This window comes from Canis lupus, chromosome 27, assembly GCF_003254725.2.
Source record: "Canis lupus dingo isolate Sandy chromosome 27, ASM325472v2, whole genome shotgun sequence".
Lineage (NCBI taxonomy): Eukaryota > Metazoa > Chordata > Mammalia > Carnivora > Canidae > Canis > Canis lupus.
The window spans coordinates 36978499-36995172 of NC_064269.1; the positions used below are offsets into that span (position 1 = coordinate 36978499).

The following is a 16674-nucleotide window of genomic DNA, read 5'->3' on the forward strand; positions in this document are numbered from 1 at the left end:
TGTTTGCATTTACCATTTCTTGGTTGTCTGTGAACATAAGGAGATGTGAGTCTTCAGCTAAGCAGAATTCCAGACTAGAATTCCAGTCTTTTTTCTCCACTGAGAAGTAATAACAATGGTTACCATACCTCATCCAGAGGTCAGGGCAACTATAACAACTGGTACACGTGTTGCACTTGGAACCTAGAAAGGAAGAGGACTGGTCACATCTTTATGCACCACTTAGTCTTGGAAATGAAATGGGAGGTAAACAGCTTATGGCAGCCCCATAGTCTTCCCTGCCCCAGCACCTTTCAGACTAAAGTTTAGAGAAAGGCACAACAATTCATGGCCTCAAATTAAAAACTTCATAATGAAAAAAAAAAACTTCATAATGGGGACACCTAGTGGCTCAGCAGTTGGGCGTCTGCCTTTGGCTCAGGGTGTGATCCTGGAGTCCTGGGATCGAGTCCCACGTCGGGCTCCCTGCAGTGGGCCTGCTTTTCTCCCTCTGCCTGTGTGTCTGCCTCTCTTTGTGTGTCCCTCGTGAATAAATAAATAAAATATTTAAAAATAAATAAATAGCAAAAATAAAAACTTCATAATGTCCAACTTTATCACTACTGTACATTCCACTACACAAGCATGTGACTATGACTAAAGCAGTAAGGAAACGGACACAACGAGGCTGAGGACCATGGACAGAGCACATCACTAGTGCTAGGTCTTTACACACATATGCTATATACCTACCAGATAAGATAACCAAGCATCTGCATTGTATGTGTCAGCCCACTGTCTATGTAGGTCAGTGCACATACTACATAACTGCATAGATTCATTACTGAAATCAGGGAGAATTTTCCAGAATGTCCAACCTCAACCTGATACCCTGTGATAATGCAAAAGAAAAAGACAGAAACTAGAAAAAGCAAACTTAACTAGAGTGAAAGATAGGTGTTTTATCTTTTATCACAAATGTGATTATCTGCCATCACTAGATATTAAATAAAAGACTTATAGCAGAAAGAATTTATCAAACAAAAACTCTCCAACAGAGAAGGATATTAGATGCTAAAGTCAAAGTGATGCAATTTCTTCACGGGGCTCCTTTAAATACAGAACATTCTCATTCCTTTAAAATGGCTGGATTGTATCTTTTAAAAAGGAGGGGGCACCTGAGGGGTTCAGTTTGTTAAGTGTCTGCCTTCGGCTCAGGTCATGATCCCAGGGTCCTGGGATGAACCCTGCTTCTTCGGGCTCCCTGCTCAGCCACGAAATACATTTGTATAAACTCCTCATAGGCACAATTCCACAACAGGCAAGTATGAGCCATTATATCAAATAAGCATAGGTGTGGATAAATGACTGCATAATAGAGTATATACCTAATGTAGATTTGGGAGTTAAAAGGTAGTGAAGGCAGTCCTTTTTGAAAATGTCAAAATTAGACAACTTTTCTATGGCTTGGCATGGGACCAATATAGGGTACTGGAGATCAAGTTACAAAGTTGACACCTTATAGATTTGTGCTTTTTCCACACAACTGTGACATTACCCAGGCTGAATGAAAAATTCCCAACTTCCTTGGAGTTTCTTTTGTCAAAGGACTTGGGTCGAGGTAGAGGTCCTAGGGCTGAACTCTTAGAGTCCAAATGAATAAAGTCTGTATAACAATCATCTGTTACTAACAATTATTTCCAGATAACATAAACTTAAGTCAGGACTCTGGATTGTGAAATAATAAACTGAGTGCTTTTTGGATCATCATATTTAATGACCTAGAAGAATTAAATTTAGAAAATTTCACTTTTTTTTTTTTTTTAGGAAATTTCACTTTAGACAATATGAAAGTACTCTAATTGGAAAAAATCAGAATATATTTTTATATATCTATATATGAAAAGCTAAACATAATTAATACACAAATAATGCAATTATAATTTGATTATCATGATAAATATGATAGTAAATAGAAAAGTGTTTAGGACATAATATAATTAAAAAGCAATATACAAAATTATAAGCATATAATGATCAGAACTATACCCAGCCTTACTTTAAAAAAAAAGTGGGGAAGATTTTAGAGGACTTTATATTCTTTGTTAAAATAATACTTACACAAATGCATGTAGTCAAAGCCCAGGAGACTATACCCAGGAAATGTGTACAAGTGGTGAGTTATTTTGTTGGCATTATTTTTCTTTTTTTAAAAGGTTTTATTTTCTTATTCATAAGAGACACAGAGAGAGAGAGGCAGAGACAGAGGCAGAGGGAGAAGCAGGCTCCATGCAGGGAGTCTGATGTGGGGCTCGATCGTGAGACCACGGGATCACGACTCCAGCCAAAGGCAGATGCTCAACTGCAGAGCCACCCAGGCGTCCCTGTTGGCATTATTTTTCAATTTTCAAATTTTCTGTTATGTTTTATTGCTCTTATAACACAATATAAGTAAAATAGGGATATTTGGTTGGTTCAGTCAGAAGAGCATGTGACTCTTGATGTCAGGGTCATGAGTGCAAGCCTGCAAGCCCCACATTGAGTGTAGAGATTACTTAAATGAATAAGCTTTTTTAAAAAATAGGCAAAATAAAAGATTTTGATTTAAGTTAGTACTTACCCTGGCAGAGAATCCACTGAACAAGCAGGAAACACACAAGAATAGTGCTCAGAAATCCCAAAGCTATTGCCACATGGCGTGAGAGAGGGGACCTGCCAGAAGAAACTGCAAGAACAGAATCCAAAATAAAATTCTGAGTTACAGTAAAAGTTAGAATAAAAGTTGAAGGAAGGCAGCCCTGGTGGCGCAGCGGTTTAGTGCTGCCTGCAGCCTGGGGTGTGATCCTGGAGACCCAGGATGGAGTCCCACATCGGGCTTCCTGCATGGGGCCTGCTTCTTTCTCTGCCTTTGTCTCTGCCTCTCTCTCGCTCTCTCTGAATGAATAAATAAATAAATCTTAAAAAAAAAAAAGTTGAAGGGAAAGAAAAGGCAAAGGAAGGATATCTGGAGCCTTGCACAAATTTGGTCTAATGAGAACTGAGACCCAGGCCCTAAAATTTTCTTTGCTGGATATGAGGGACTTGCTCTCAAGTCTAGAATAACAACCCACATCTTTATCAAGGAACATCCTATGTTTATCAAGTTAAGAATACTTTTTCTTGGGGCACCTGGGTGACTCAGTCTGTTAAGCAGCCGACTGGATTTTGGCTCAGGTCATGAACTCAGGATCTTGGGATCAAGCCCCATGTCAGGCTCCCCACTCAGCAGGGAGTCTGACTCAGGATTCTTTCTCTCTCTCTGCCCCTCCCTCACTCTCTCTCTCATTAAATAAATAAATCTTTTAAAAATATACTTTTTTTCTTTTGAAGTTCTGACTTACACAGTTTCATGCTTTAGTGGTAAAAATATTAATTGGTACAATCTCTTTGAAGGACAATTTGGCAATGCCTGCAAAAATTGCAAAGGCATTTATCCTTTGATCCCGCAATTTCTCTTTGAGGATTTTTTCCTACAGATACCCATATGCAAAATATCATATTTATAAGGCAATTCATGGCAACAGTATTTGTAGGAGAAAATGTTATAGACCAGTCAAATACATTTTGATATAGCCATAAAGTGAATATGTAACTTCTAACAAAGGAATAAAGACATGCTTTTTTTTTTTTTTACAGATTCGGATTGATTTTCACGATAGGTAGTTCCGGGAAAGAAACATCCTGCAAAATTATGTACGCTAGTATCTCTGAAAGTAGACATAAGAATCTGATAGTGTTGTTTGCCTCTGCAGAGAGGAAATAGGTCACTGAAGACAAAAACAGGAGGGATTCTTGTTTTCTTTTGCACTTCTGAATTTTGAACCACGTGGGGTATTACCTATTCAAAATTTAAATAACTACAACTTAATTGAAAATAAAATAACTTATATCTCAGAAATACTTTATAAACTGTCATTGCTGAAAGAATAATGAGTTTTAGTTGATATGTTTAAGGATGGAACACTACTTCATATTAACTATGTTACATATAAGAATACTATTTTCCTTCATTTGGAAAATGGAAATTTTTCTTAATCCAAACTTATATTTCAAAATCACAGTGGTCTCACAGTCTGACAATGTAGGAGTTATGTGTAAAGAACAAAAGTGTATAAAGTAATAATTTAAGTGCTGGTTTTGACCCCTTTATTTGGTAATCTTTAATTTGGAAATTCTGACTATCTGGAGTCTCACTTGACTACTTAAATTTTAGATAAATTATACTGTAGACATGTGTGTATATCCATGAAGCATTCTAAACTTCTTCTTCTACAAGTGAGGGAGAGGTGGAGATAGAATCTTAAACTGGCTCCGTGCCCACCACGGAGCTCGACAAGGGCTTCAATCCTATGATCCTAAGTCCAAATCAGGGTCAAACGCCTAATCAACTGAACCATGCAGGGCCACTTCCTTACATTTTTAAATTTATTTTAGCATTCTGAACTTTTTTTTTTTTTAGGATTTTATTTATTTATTCATGAGAGACACAGAGAGAGAGGCAGAGGCAGTGACATAGGCAGAGGAAGAAGCAGGCTCCATGCAGGGAGCCCAACGTGGGACTTGATCCCTGGTCTCCAGGATCACACCCTGGGCTAAAGGCAGGCGCTAAACCACTGAGCCACCCAAGCTGCCGCATTCTGAACTTCTTAAAAGAAATTCATAGTGAGGGGCACCTGGGTGGCTTAGTTGGTTAAGTGTCTGACTCCTGATTTCTGACTCATGATCTCAGGGCCTCAGGATCAAGCCCCACGTTGGGCTATGCACTCCATATGGAGTCTGCTTGTCCTTCTCCCTCTGCTCCTCCCCCAGCTCATGTTCTCTTTCTTCCTCTCTAAAATAAATAAATTAAATTAAATTAAAAAAAAAAGAGGGACACCTGGGTAGCTCAGTGATGTGCTGATCTCAGGGTCCTGCGATTGAGTCCTGAATCTGGCTCCCTGCTCAGCAGGGGAGTCTGCTTCTCTCCCACGCTCTCCCCCTGCCTCTCCCTGCCTTGGCTCATGCTCTCTCTCTCTTAAATAAATAAATAAAATCTTGTTTTAAAAAAAAGAAATATACATATTAAAAGCCTCTTAGTAGAGTACATAAAGTACAGTTGACATAGGCAAAAATAGATCAAAATAGTAAGAGTAATAATCATCACATTGTAAAATTATTAGTGATTTTTATTTTCTTATATCAGCTTTCATAGTTAACCTATTCTCTATAATAAACATGTAATAGTTTTGTGAAGAGATTTTTAATGTAATTTTAAAGCTCCTAGTCTATTTTCCTATTCCCAAGTAGAGCACCCTGGAAAGCTGGGGTGGAAATGAGCATCCTGGCAGTAAACAAGAATGTGCAAAGTGTACTGTATATAAATACAAAAAGCCTTTTGCCTAGAAATCAAAATAATTATATTCAAGTTCCAGCTTAGTACCAGCTGTGTGACCTTGCACTTATACTTTAGAATGTAGATTCCTCTGACTTAACATTTCTATTGCTTAGAAATTGGTACAGATATTATCCAAAAGAAAGAAATCTATATATAAATGAAAATACCCAGTGCCATACAATTTATAGTCATAAGAATAAAGCCAAATGTCCGAGTATACTGGAATGATATAGTAAATTATAGCAATGCTTTCAAAGAACAACACTAAAAATCATAATAATAAGAGTATGTAGCAAAAAGAGAGAAAGCTGATAAAGCCACACAGAAGAATATACTTTTCGGAGTTTATTGCCTAAGATATAAAATTAAATATTAATTTTGGCTCTTAAATTATGATCTGCCTGTCTTAGGAAGTGTTCTCTCAGAAGTCCACATAAAAATGTCTTTTTCATCCTCAAATCTCCAAAAAATCACCAGGAACACTTATTTGTAGTACTCTTGATACCTTCTTCCCATTTCTAAAACACTCCAGTGCAATACTGTGAGAGGGAAACCTAGACAATGTGAATCTGTTTCTTTTCTAACAAACTCTTACTATTATCCATTAGCAAAGTTATTGGTATCTTTTCTCCCCATTTCATAGTCTGAAAAAGAGAGATACTTAGAATTTAAACAGCCTTAGCTTGAGTTTCATAGAAGTGAATGGTTACAAAAGATTTTATCTGAGACCTAAGATCAGATCCTTGACCATATACCAGATTTTCATATTCCAAATCTGGACTCCAAACTAAACTAAATGTATTCCTTCAAAGTACCCTCAATTTGGGCAGCCCTGGTGGCGCAGCGGTTTAGCGCCGCCTGCAGCCTGGGGTGTGATCCTGGGGACCCGGGATCGAGTCTCACATCAGGCTTCCTGCATGGAGCCTGCTTCTCCCTCCGCCTGTGTCTCTGCCTCTCTCTTCGCTCTCTCTGAATGAATGAATAAATAAATCTTTAAAAAACAAAACAAAGTACGCTCAATTTTTCTACATCCTGTACTCCAAACTTATTCTACCTCCCATTCATCCCCCACTATGCACAGTTTCGCACATGAACTTGATTAACTCACCTTTTGGCTGTGGTCTGTAGTCATTCTGGGCTTGGGGTTCAGTAGACCACTGCCATACAGAATAAATATCATTGTCAATCATCTTTATCTAATGTCATTCACATTCAGCTGAGAGAGTAAAATTACAGAAGTATGAAGAGACACGTCTGTGAGGAAACACAGACACAATGTCTAAACTGCTGGCAGGAAATTTAAAAGTTGTCAAGTTCTTTTTTTTTTTTTTAATGGTCCAGCATGATAAAAACAGAAGTAAATTTTCAGGAAATGACTCAAAATCTGGAGTTGATTAAGAAATTAATACTCTAAAATGTGATTTTTTTTTCCTCACTACACTCTCTCATAGATACTCTTTAAATACATGTTAAATTGATTCCAATCTCACCTAATTCTATTCAGCAAGGAAAAGGTGCTCTAAAGTCCAGCAATTTCAATTAAGGAAACTGGAATAAAAATGACAGAGGTTCTTAGTTATGAATTTATCTCAGATTTTATATTTGCTTTGTTTCCTTTTCAGAAAATAGGTGCACGTCCAATGGGACCAATTTCATTGTTTCTTGGAGCTGTTAGTTGATGATATGTAAAACAAGAGAAATGGACTGTTGGGGCAGCCCGGGTGGCTCAGCGGTTTAGCGCCACCTTTCAGCCCAGGGCCTGATCCTGGACACCTGGGGTCAAGTCCCACGTCGGGCACCCTGAGTGGAGCCTGTGTCTCTGCCTCTCTCTCTCTCTCTGTCTCTCATGAATAAATAAATAAAATAAAAAAGAAAGAAAAAGAAAGAAAGAAAGAAAGAAAGAAAGAAAAAGAAAGAAAGAAAGAAAGAAAGAAGAAAGAAAGAAAGAAAGAAAGAAAGAAAGAAAGAAAGAAAGAAAGAAAGAAAGAAAGAAAGAAGGAAGGAAGGAAGGAAGGAAGGAAGGAAGGAAGGAAGGAAGGAAGGAAGGAAGGAAAGAAAGAAAGAAAGAAAGAAAGAAAGAAAGAAAGAAAGAAAGAGAGAAATGAAGGACTGTTGGCTGCTGTGGAAAGAAAGAAATGGACTGTTGGCTGCCTGTGCCTGGCAACATGGAGAAAATGAACTATTTCATATATATGGCTTGTGAATATGCTGTACTCCCATGTTCCCCCAAACATCTTCCCAATTGTGTTCTAATCTTTACACTTCACAGTGTCAGACATTCCACTATATTTTCTCTCCTTGGCCTCTCATTTTTATGTGCAAAGACACCTATAAGGGAAACAAATTAAATAAATACATACTAAAGTGTGAATAATGTATTTCTAAATAGGTGAACCGTTAATAAAAAATTAAAGTAAGGAAAAGAGAAACGAAATTAAAACTCTCCATAAGTTCAAGATAAGAAAGAGCTGAAAAACGGGGAGAGTATAGTAATAAAAGCTGGTATAGCTCTGGGGGGCCTGGCTAGCTCAGTTGGTAGGGCACATGACTCTTGATCTCAGAGTCATGAGCTTGAGCTCTACGTTGGGCACAGAGATCACTTTAAAAAATAATGATAATCATTAAAATATATATTAAAAAAAAAAACCTAATACAGTTCTGCTTCCCACCATAACAGAGTAAGACTGGACTTAACCTTTCAGCCAGAAAAAAACTATATATATGACAAAATGCATGAAATACACGAGGCAACTGTTTTCAGGCACAGAAATACACGCAGCACTGTGATCCCTAAGAAAACAGAACATGCAAAGGTGAGCACCAGGGTCACCTGGTGTTCTACCTAGGGCCATTCTCCAGCACAAAGTAGGAAAATGAATCCTAAATAGAACAGCAGTCTCACTAAGTTTCACTAAGCTGCTCACTAAGAGGCAGAGATGCAAGTTTTGAGCTGTTTGTGTGCCTGGAGTAAGCAGGGTAACTGACAAGAGGTGTCCAAAAACTAGATGGGACTTCGCCGTGGTCCTTTGCTAAGAGCTAGGCTGCACAGGCCAAGGACAGGCCCCTGAAAGCCCCTGTTGGGATGGCCCCCTGCAGGGCAGACAGCTGAATACAGACCAGAGGTGATACAATGCTGACCAGTATGCCCAGAGGAAAAAAAATAAGTAAAACCCAACAGAACCAAAAAGATCTACCAATAACTTAGCTGCCTCTAAGAACAAACTTTGATGCCCTTACAAAGAAGACAACAGGGGTTCTTGGGTAGCTCAGTCAGCTGGGCATCTGCCTTTGGCTGGGGGTCATGATCCCAGGGTCCTGGGATCTGAGCCCCACATCGGGATCCCTGCTCAGTGGTGAGCCTGCTCCTCCTTCTCCTGCTCCCCCTGCTTATGCATGCTCTCCATCAAATAAATAAATAATCTTTTTAAATTAAAAAAAAAAGACAACATAAAATGTGGTCTATACAAAAAAATGGGATATTATTCAATCTTAAAAAGGAAGAAAATTGTGTCACACTCTACAACATGGAGGGACCTTGAAGATATTATGATAAATGAGGGATACCTGGGTGGCTCAGTGGCTAAGTGTCTGCCTTCAGCTCAGGTCGTGATCCAGGGGGCCCTGGGATCAAGTCCTGCATGAGGCTTCCTGCAGGGAGCCTACTTCTTCCTCTGCCTGTTTCTCTGCCTCTCTCTCTATGTCTCTCACGAATAAATAAATAAACAAATAAATAATCCTTTTTTAAAAAGATATTATGATAAAAGAAATAAGCCCATCACATGCAGGCACACACACCCATACACAAAAAGACATATACTCTGTGATTCCGCATATATGAGGTATCCAAAGCAGTCAATTCATAGAAACAGAAAATAGAATGGTGATTGCTGGAACTGGGGAGAGGGAGAAATGGGGAATTATTTAATGGTTATAGCTTCAGTGCTACAAGATGAGAAACTCCTGGAGCTATGTTTTATAACAAGGTGAATATACTTGTACCAGTCTGCTTAGGCAGCCGTAACAAAACACCTTAGACTAGTAGCTTAAACAACAGAAATTTATTTGCTCACATTTCTGGACACTGGAAGTTCAAGATGAAGCTGCTGGCAGGGTTGGTATCTGGTGAGAACTCCTCCGTTGGGCTGCAGTGGCCTTCTCACCATGGTGCTCCGTAGCCTTTCCTCAGCGCACTTTTGTAGGAAGAAAGGGAGCCTGCACACTCTCTGGTGGCTCTTCTTATAAGGGCACTAATTCTATCAGATCAGGACCCCACCATAATGACCTCATTAACTTTAGTTACTTTCTTCTGTTAGGAGTTAGTTGGACAGGTAGTCAGGGCTAGGGTCCCCAATAAGAAAATATGGACAGGACAGCTGAAATAAAATAGCACTGATGTCTTGTTCTGCAGCTTAGAAACACACTAGCATTCTGCTTTGCAGCCTTTGCAGAAATGAGTTCTGCAAAATGTCCTAAAATAAGACAACCACAAAAGCATTTGTCAATATCACAGGCAAGAAGCAGTTAAGACCTAAGTCCCCAGATACCCGCAAAAAAAAGACCATCAGCGCAGAGACAGTAACCTAACCTAACAGGGAGACAGATACCTGACCAAAGCTCTGACTGGCATGACTCAGCACACCCTGATCGCTTAAGAAAGTTTTGCTTAAAAGAGCTCATAAAAACCCCTAAACTTAGAAACTCTGGGGGCAACCCGCTTGGCCCCCCTCCCTCTCTGGGAGCTTTATACTCTTGCTCATAAACTTTATTCTGCTGCCCATCACTCTTCATTCTTCAAAGCGGCATAACCAAGAACCTGGGCACTCAGGGGACGAAATTCTTGTACCACTTTAAGACCCCATCACAGGGGTACCTGGGTGGCTCAGTGGTTGAGGGTCTGCTTTTGGCTCAGGTCTGATCCCGGGATCCTGGGATCGAGTCCCACATTGGGCTCTCCTCAGGCAGCCTTCTTCTCCCTCTGCCTGTGTCTATGCCTCTCTCTCTGTGTCTCTCATGAATAAATAAATATAATATTTTAAAAATAAATAAATAAATAAATAAATACCCTATCATAAAATAAATAAAGCCACACTGGAAGTTAAGCTTTCAACATATGACTTTGGGGAGGGAAGGGGACACAAATATTAAGTCCATAACAATATTTAACACTACTTAGCAGTATACTTAAAAACAGTTAAGACGGGGGTGGGGGACAGTTAAGATGGGCTGAAGAAGGGCAGCCCCAGTGGCCCAGTGGTTTAGCACCACCTTCAGCCCAGGGCGTGATCCTGGAGCCCGGGGTCGAGTCCCACGTCAGGCTCCCTCCATTGAGCCTGCTTCTCCCACTGCCTGTGTCTCTGCCTCTCTCTCTCTCTCTGTGTCTCTCATGGATAAATAAATTAAATCTTAAAAAAAAAAAAAAAAAAAAGATGACCTGAAGAAGAAGGAAGAGGACGAGACGGAGGCAGTGGTGGCAGCATAAGAACTAGAACTCTTTGAGGAAATGACTAAATCTAGGGTCAGGGCACAGAAAATCCAAGAAGAGCCTGGGCACCTTGTACTGCTAGAAAATGAGGAAGTACTCAAAAACTAAAACAAAACAAAAGATGAGGACATGTCAGAAGGACACAGGAACCAATTTGACAAAGTTCCCATTGGCTAAAAATGAAACAATTAGAGCAACAAAATAAATAATAGTATTGGATTACAACTCAGGAATTTTTAAAAAGCTATGAATTCCATACTGACTTTTATCTGCAGCATTTTTAATTAAAATTGCGTATACTAAAAAAATTTTTTTAATTAAAAAATAAAAAATAAATAAAAATAAAATAAAATTTTAAAAAGCAAAGTTTGTTTAAAAAAAAAAAATTGTGTTGGGATCCCTGGGTGGCACAGCAGTTTAGCGCCTGCCTTTGGCCCAGGGCGCCATCCTGGAGACCCAGGATCGAATCCCACATCGGGCTCCCGGTGCATGGAGCCTGCTTCTCCCTCTGCCTGTGTCTCTGCCTCTCTCTCTCTCTGACTATCATAAATAAATTAATTAAAAAAATAAAAAATTTAAAAAATAAAAATAAAAATAAATTGTGTATACTGGGACGCCTGGGTGGCTCAGCAGTTGAGCGTCTGCCTTTGGCCTAGGGCGTGAACCTGGAGATCCGGGAGTCCCACATCGGGCTCCCTGCATGGAGCCTGCTTCTCCCTCTGCCTGTGTCTCTGCCTCTCTCTCTGTGTTTCTCATGAATAAATAAGTAAAATCTTTTTTTAAAAAAAAAAGCTTTAAAAAATTGTGTATATTTATTACTCAGCCATCAAAAAGAATGATATATTACCATTTACAAAGACATGGAGGGACTAGAGGATATTATGCTAGATGAATTAAGTCAGTCAAAGACAAATACCATATGATTTCACTCATACGTGGAATTTAAGAAACAAAACACATGATCATTGGGAAAGAAAAATAAAATAAGAGTAAAACAGAGTGGGACGCAAACCATTAGAGATTCTTAACAATAGGGAACAAGCTGAGGGGTTGCCAGTGGGGAGAATGGTGGGGGTGGGGTAACTGAGTGATGGGCATTGAGGAGGACACGTGATGTGATGAGCACCGAGTGTTATATGCATCTGAGGAATCACTAAATTCTACCTCTGATTCTAAGAATACACTACATGTTAATTAAATTGAAAAAAAATTGTATATATTTAAGGTATATAATGTGGAATTTTTGATATAAGTACACATGGTGAAATGATTACCACAAAGTAATTAATATATTCAACACTTCCAACAGTTACCATTTGTGTTGGGGGGGTGAAAATACTTGAAATCTACTCTCAGCAAATTTTAAATATACATTTATTTTTTCTTTTAAGTAGGCTCCTACACCCAACAGTGGGCTTGAACTCACAACCCCAAGATCAAGAGTCACATGCTCTACAGACTGAGCCAGCCAGGTGCCCCTCAAGTATATATCATTTTCTAATAGCTTTATTGAGATATAATTAGCATATATGCATGTACCAGTGAAGCCATCACCACAATCAAGAAAATAAATGTATCTGTCACCAACAAATGTTACTTTATACTCTGTACTACTGCCTTTCTGGGCCTACCATTCACCTTTCTCTCGGCATCCACTGATTTGCCTTTTATCACTGTAGATTAGTTTGTATCTTTCCCAAGTTTGTCATAAAAGGAGCCTCATGCATGTTGTAGTGTAGTGTATATCAATAATTCATTCCTTTCTATTGCTGAATATATTCCACTCTATGGAGAGACTGGTTTGTTTATCCATTCTCCTGTTAACATATTATTAACTATAGTCACTGTGCTGTATGTCTATTAGGATTCCGGAGCTTATTCAGCTTTTCACTGAAAGTTTATATCCTTTGATCAGTATCTCCCCTTTTCCCCCCCACCACTAGCCTCTGACAATGACCTCTCTACTCTGTTTCTGTGAACTCAACACTTTTCTCTTTTCTTAGACTCCATAGTGAGATCACGCAAAATTTGTCTTTCTGGTCTGGCTTATTTCACATAGACAATGTCCTCTTGTTTCATCTATGTTGTTGCAAATAGAAGGATTTCTTTCTTTTTTTAAGGCTGAATAATTTCCCGTTATATATTGTGGAGGCCGAGAAAAATCAAGGCCATTCCACCTCAAGTTTAGCATTAGCACAAGTACAGCCATCTTAGGCCCCTGTGAATAGGAGGAATAAGAGCTGAACTTTACAGGAAAAACTGCAGAATGTCCTTGCCAGGGAATCCCACATCCGAAAGACAACAGAGCCTAGCCCGCGCGGGGCAGAAAATCCCATATTAGAATGAGAACAGAGCTCAATGCCCTTAAGCCCCATATCAGAATGTACACAGACTTGAGAAATTCCTCCACCCCTTCTGGAGGTCCCCTAGACCAGCCCATAAGAAACCCAGCTGTAACCCACTTCGGGGTCCAAGTCCCTGCTCCGCTGTGTCGGGTGTACCCGGGCCGGAGCTCGGGCTTGTAAATCAACCCTCGGGCGCTTGCATCGCTGTCGGCTCCTTGGTGGTTTCTCGGATTCGCAATCTTGGGCACAACATACATATGTATACATACACACACCTATATGTATATCCTATATGTATATATATCAAGCACAACCTTTTACATATAAGCAGTTGATCATGTAAACCACCAGTAGTAAGTCTTATTGATATCACGTACCCTCAATGCGGTGCAATAAGAAAGATAACTAATTACTGTGGGGTATTTTACCAAAACCCATAATCTCAGTCTAAGAATGAAAAAAAAAAAAAATCAGGAAACTGTAAATTGAAAAGTATTCTACTAAATATCTGACTAGTACTCTCTAACCATGTCAAGGTCATGAACAATAAGAACATGCTGAGGAACTACCACAGACCAGAGAGGATCAAGAAAACATGAGCAAGATGGTGTCCAAGGTCCCGGAACAGAAAAAGAACATGAGTGAAAAACCGGTGAAATTCAAAGAAACCCTGCAGCTCACTAGTCATGGCGGAGCAGTCATTGATTCTTCCTTCTGATGCCGGTGCGGGCGTTACCTAAGACGCCGACATCCGGAGAAGCGGCCTCCGCCTCGGGGCACCGGGGCTCTCCGGCCTGCGCCGCCCTAGACGCGGCGCCTGAGGAAATTCGTCTCCAGAGTTTGCGCCGTGGATTCCGCGCCGCCTTCGCCAGACCTCCTCACACGGGGTTTTTCCGAGTTACGGAAGCGCCGGGACGTTCATATTGTCGGCGTATGGAGGTTTTCTGTCCACCTCCCATCTCCTCCTAAGCGAGAGCCCTCGGAACCTGAGTAGCCGAGGGGTAACGAAACCAGGCTTCCGGGACGCCGAGGTCTGCAGGCCCCGGTCCGCGGCCCGAGGCTCCTGCGTCAGGGGCAGGCAGGCCCGAGCGCGTTGGAGCGCGGCCTCGCCGCCGGCCAGGATGCCCACCCGCGGTCACGCAGTCACGCTCTGTGGTTCGTGGTTCGCACGACGACGAGCCTCGGGCTTTCCACCGTGTGCCTCAGGGGCTTTCGAGCGTTTGCAACTTGCTGCCTCCCCACTGCACGCTGCTTGTAAAACGCTTAAGCCGCCTTCTGAGAGACCTTCTCGGTGTTTCCCAGTGGTTGCCTGTGAATAGGCTGGGCCACCAGCGAACAGGGCTTCTCAGAAGTGTTCTAAACATTCATCTTTTTATTTTAGTTTTCAAAGATTGTATCTATTCATGAGAGACACAGAGAGAGGCAGAGACACAGGCAGAGGGAGGAGCAGGCTCCTAGCAGGGAGCCCCACGTAGGGCTCGATCCCAGGACGCCGGGATCACGCCCTGGGCCCAAGGCAGAGGCTCGACCACTGAGCCACCCGGGCGTCCCTGTTCTAAACATTTAAAAGACTGGCTGGGGAGCTTCAGTCTCCAGGGTTGATAACCATTATTTTGGCTGTTTATATAGGCTTTCGGGGGTTCACATCCTAGTTTATAGCTGTGAGGTTGAGGCGGTGAGGTTTGCTTGCTGTAATAAACGCCAGAGCAAGCAGAAAAAAAAAAAAATTAGAAGAAATGAGGCGATGGGTATGAAAAAAATTCTATGTACTACCTTCGAAACTCTTCTATAAAGCTTATGTTATTCTCATATAAAAAACTTTATTTAAAGAAAGACAACATAATGCAGACTCCCTGTAATGTAATATATTTAATCTCCAGCCTACAATAAAAAAGAATTACAATGCATAGAAATAAAAAAATGTGGGCCACAGCCCAGAGGTAAGCAAGCAACTAGAAAAGAAACTTAAGATGACATACATGTTGGAATCAGCAAACAAGGACATTAACAGCTATAAATGTGCTTATATACAAGAGGAAAATATAGTCATCATGAGTAAGAAGATGAAGAATCCTAGGAGAGAAATTATTTTAAAAAATCAAGTAAAAATTTTAATCAAAAAAGAATAATATCCAGAATTTTTAAAACTAAAATTAAAAAACCCCAAAAATAAAAATTTTTAAAAATTTAAAAATAAAAACCCAACTGAATGGGATTAACAACAAACTGGAGAGGATAGAAGAAAAGGTCAATGGAATGTGAAGATAGATTGCTAGAAATTATCCAATATAAAGAAGAGAAAAAGTTAATAAACAGAGCCTCTGTGATCTGTAGGAATTGTCCTACAGGACAATTATCAAGTGCTTATAAGTGAAGCCCCAGAAACATAAGAGCAAAATAATGGAGAAAGAAAAGAATTTGAAGAATTAATGATCAAATATTTCCCAAATTTAGTGCAAAATGTACAGATATGAGAAATTCAGTGAACCCCATTCAGGATAAATATAAGGAAAATCATACCTAAAAACATCATAACAAAACTGCTAAAAACTAGATAAAGAGAAAATATTGCCCAAGCAGCCAGAGAAAAACAACATATTAACAGAGGGAGACAATGACATGAATGATAGCTGAAGTCTCATCAGAAACCAAGAGGAAGAAAGACAACTGAAAACCGTTTTTTTAAAAGGCAAAATTATAATACTATTGGTTCAGCCACTATGGAAAACAACATGGAAGTTCCTCAAAAAACTAAAAATAGAACTACTATATGATCCAGCAATTCCACTTCTGGGTCTATAGCTAAAGGAAATTAAATCACAATGTCAAAGAGGTATCTGCGCCCCCTTGTTCACTACAGCATTATTCACAATAGTCAAGACATGGGAATAACCTGTGTGCTCATCAGTGGATTAATGGATAAAGAAAATGTGGTATACAGATATAATGGAATATTATTAACCTACAAAGATGAAGGAAATCCTGCCATTTGTGACACCATGGATGGAACTCAAGGGCATTAGGCCAAGGCAAATAAGTCAGAGAAAAAGAAATGCTATATGATCTCATTTACATGTAAAATCTTAAAAAAAAAACTCATATTAATAGAAAAAATGGTAGTTGCCAGGGGCTGAAGGGTGGGACAAATGAGGAGATATTGGTCAAAAGGTATAAACTTCCAGTTATAAGATGAATAAGTTCAGGACGCCTGGGTGGCTCAGTGGTTGAGCCTTGGGGCCAGGGCATGATCCTGGGGTCCCGGGATCGAGTCCCACATCGGGCTCCCTGCATGGAGCCTGCTTCTCTCTCTGCCTATGTCTCTGCCTCTCTGCGTGTGTGTCTCTCATGAATAAATAAATAAAATATTGAAAAAAAAAGATGAATAAGTTCTGGGGATGCAATATACCACATGGTGATTGCAGTTAACAATGCTATATTAAAAAAAAAAAACAATG

The 16674-nt window shown here is 40.0% G+C and overlaps 1 protein-coding gene across 9 annotated transcripts in view; it reads right to left on the reverse strand.

Moving 5' to 3' along the window:
- Positions 1-16674, reverse strand: part of KLRG1 (killer cell lectin like receptor G1) — a 45422-nt gene that overhangs the window by 18518 nt on the left and 10230 nt on the right. For 4 of the 9 annotated variants that reach the window (XR_007406606.1, XR_007406605.1, XM_025455020.3 and 1 more), the window contains exons 3-6: positions 9463-9861; positions 6501-6549; positions 2600-2704; positions 14-183 (exon numbers count right to left, since the gene is read on the reverse strand). Coding sequence is in view for 7 of the 9 variants with exons in the window: in XM_025455020.3 (XP_025310805.1) it covers positions 14-183; positions 2600-2704; positions 6501-6549; positions 9463-9555 (417 nt within the window). In the remaining 2 variants the exon portion in view is untranslated. Of the gene's footprint in view, positions 1-13; positions 184-732; positions 872-2599; positions 2705-6500; positions 6647-9462; positions 9862-13900; positions 14311-16674 lie in introns of those variants that run through there. The other 5 variants (XM_025455019.3, XM_049102896.1, XM_025455022.3 and 2 more) reach the window with 5 other exon arrangements.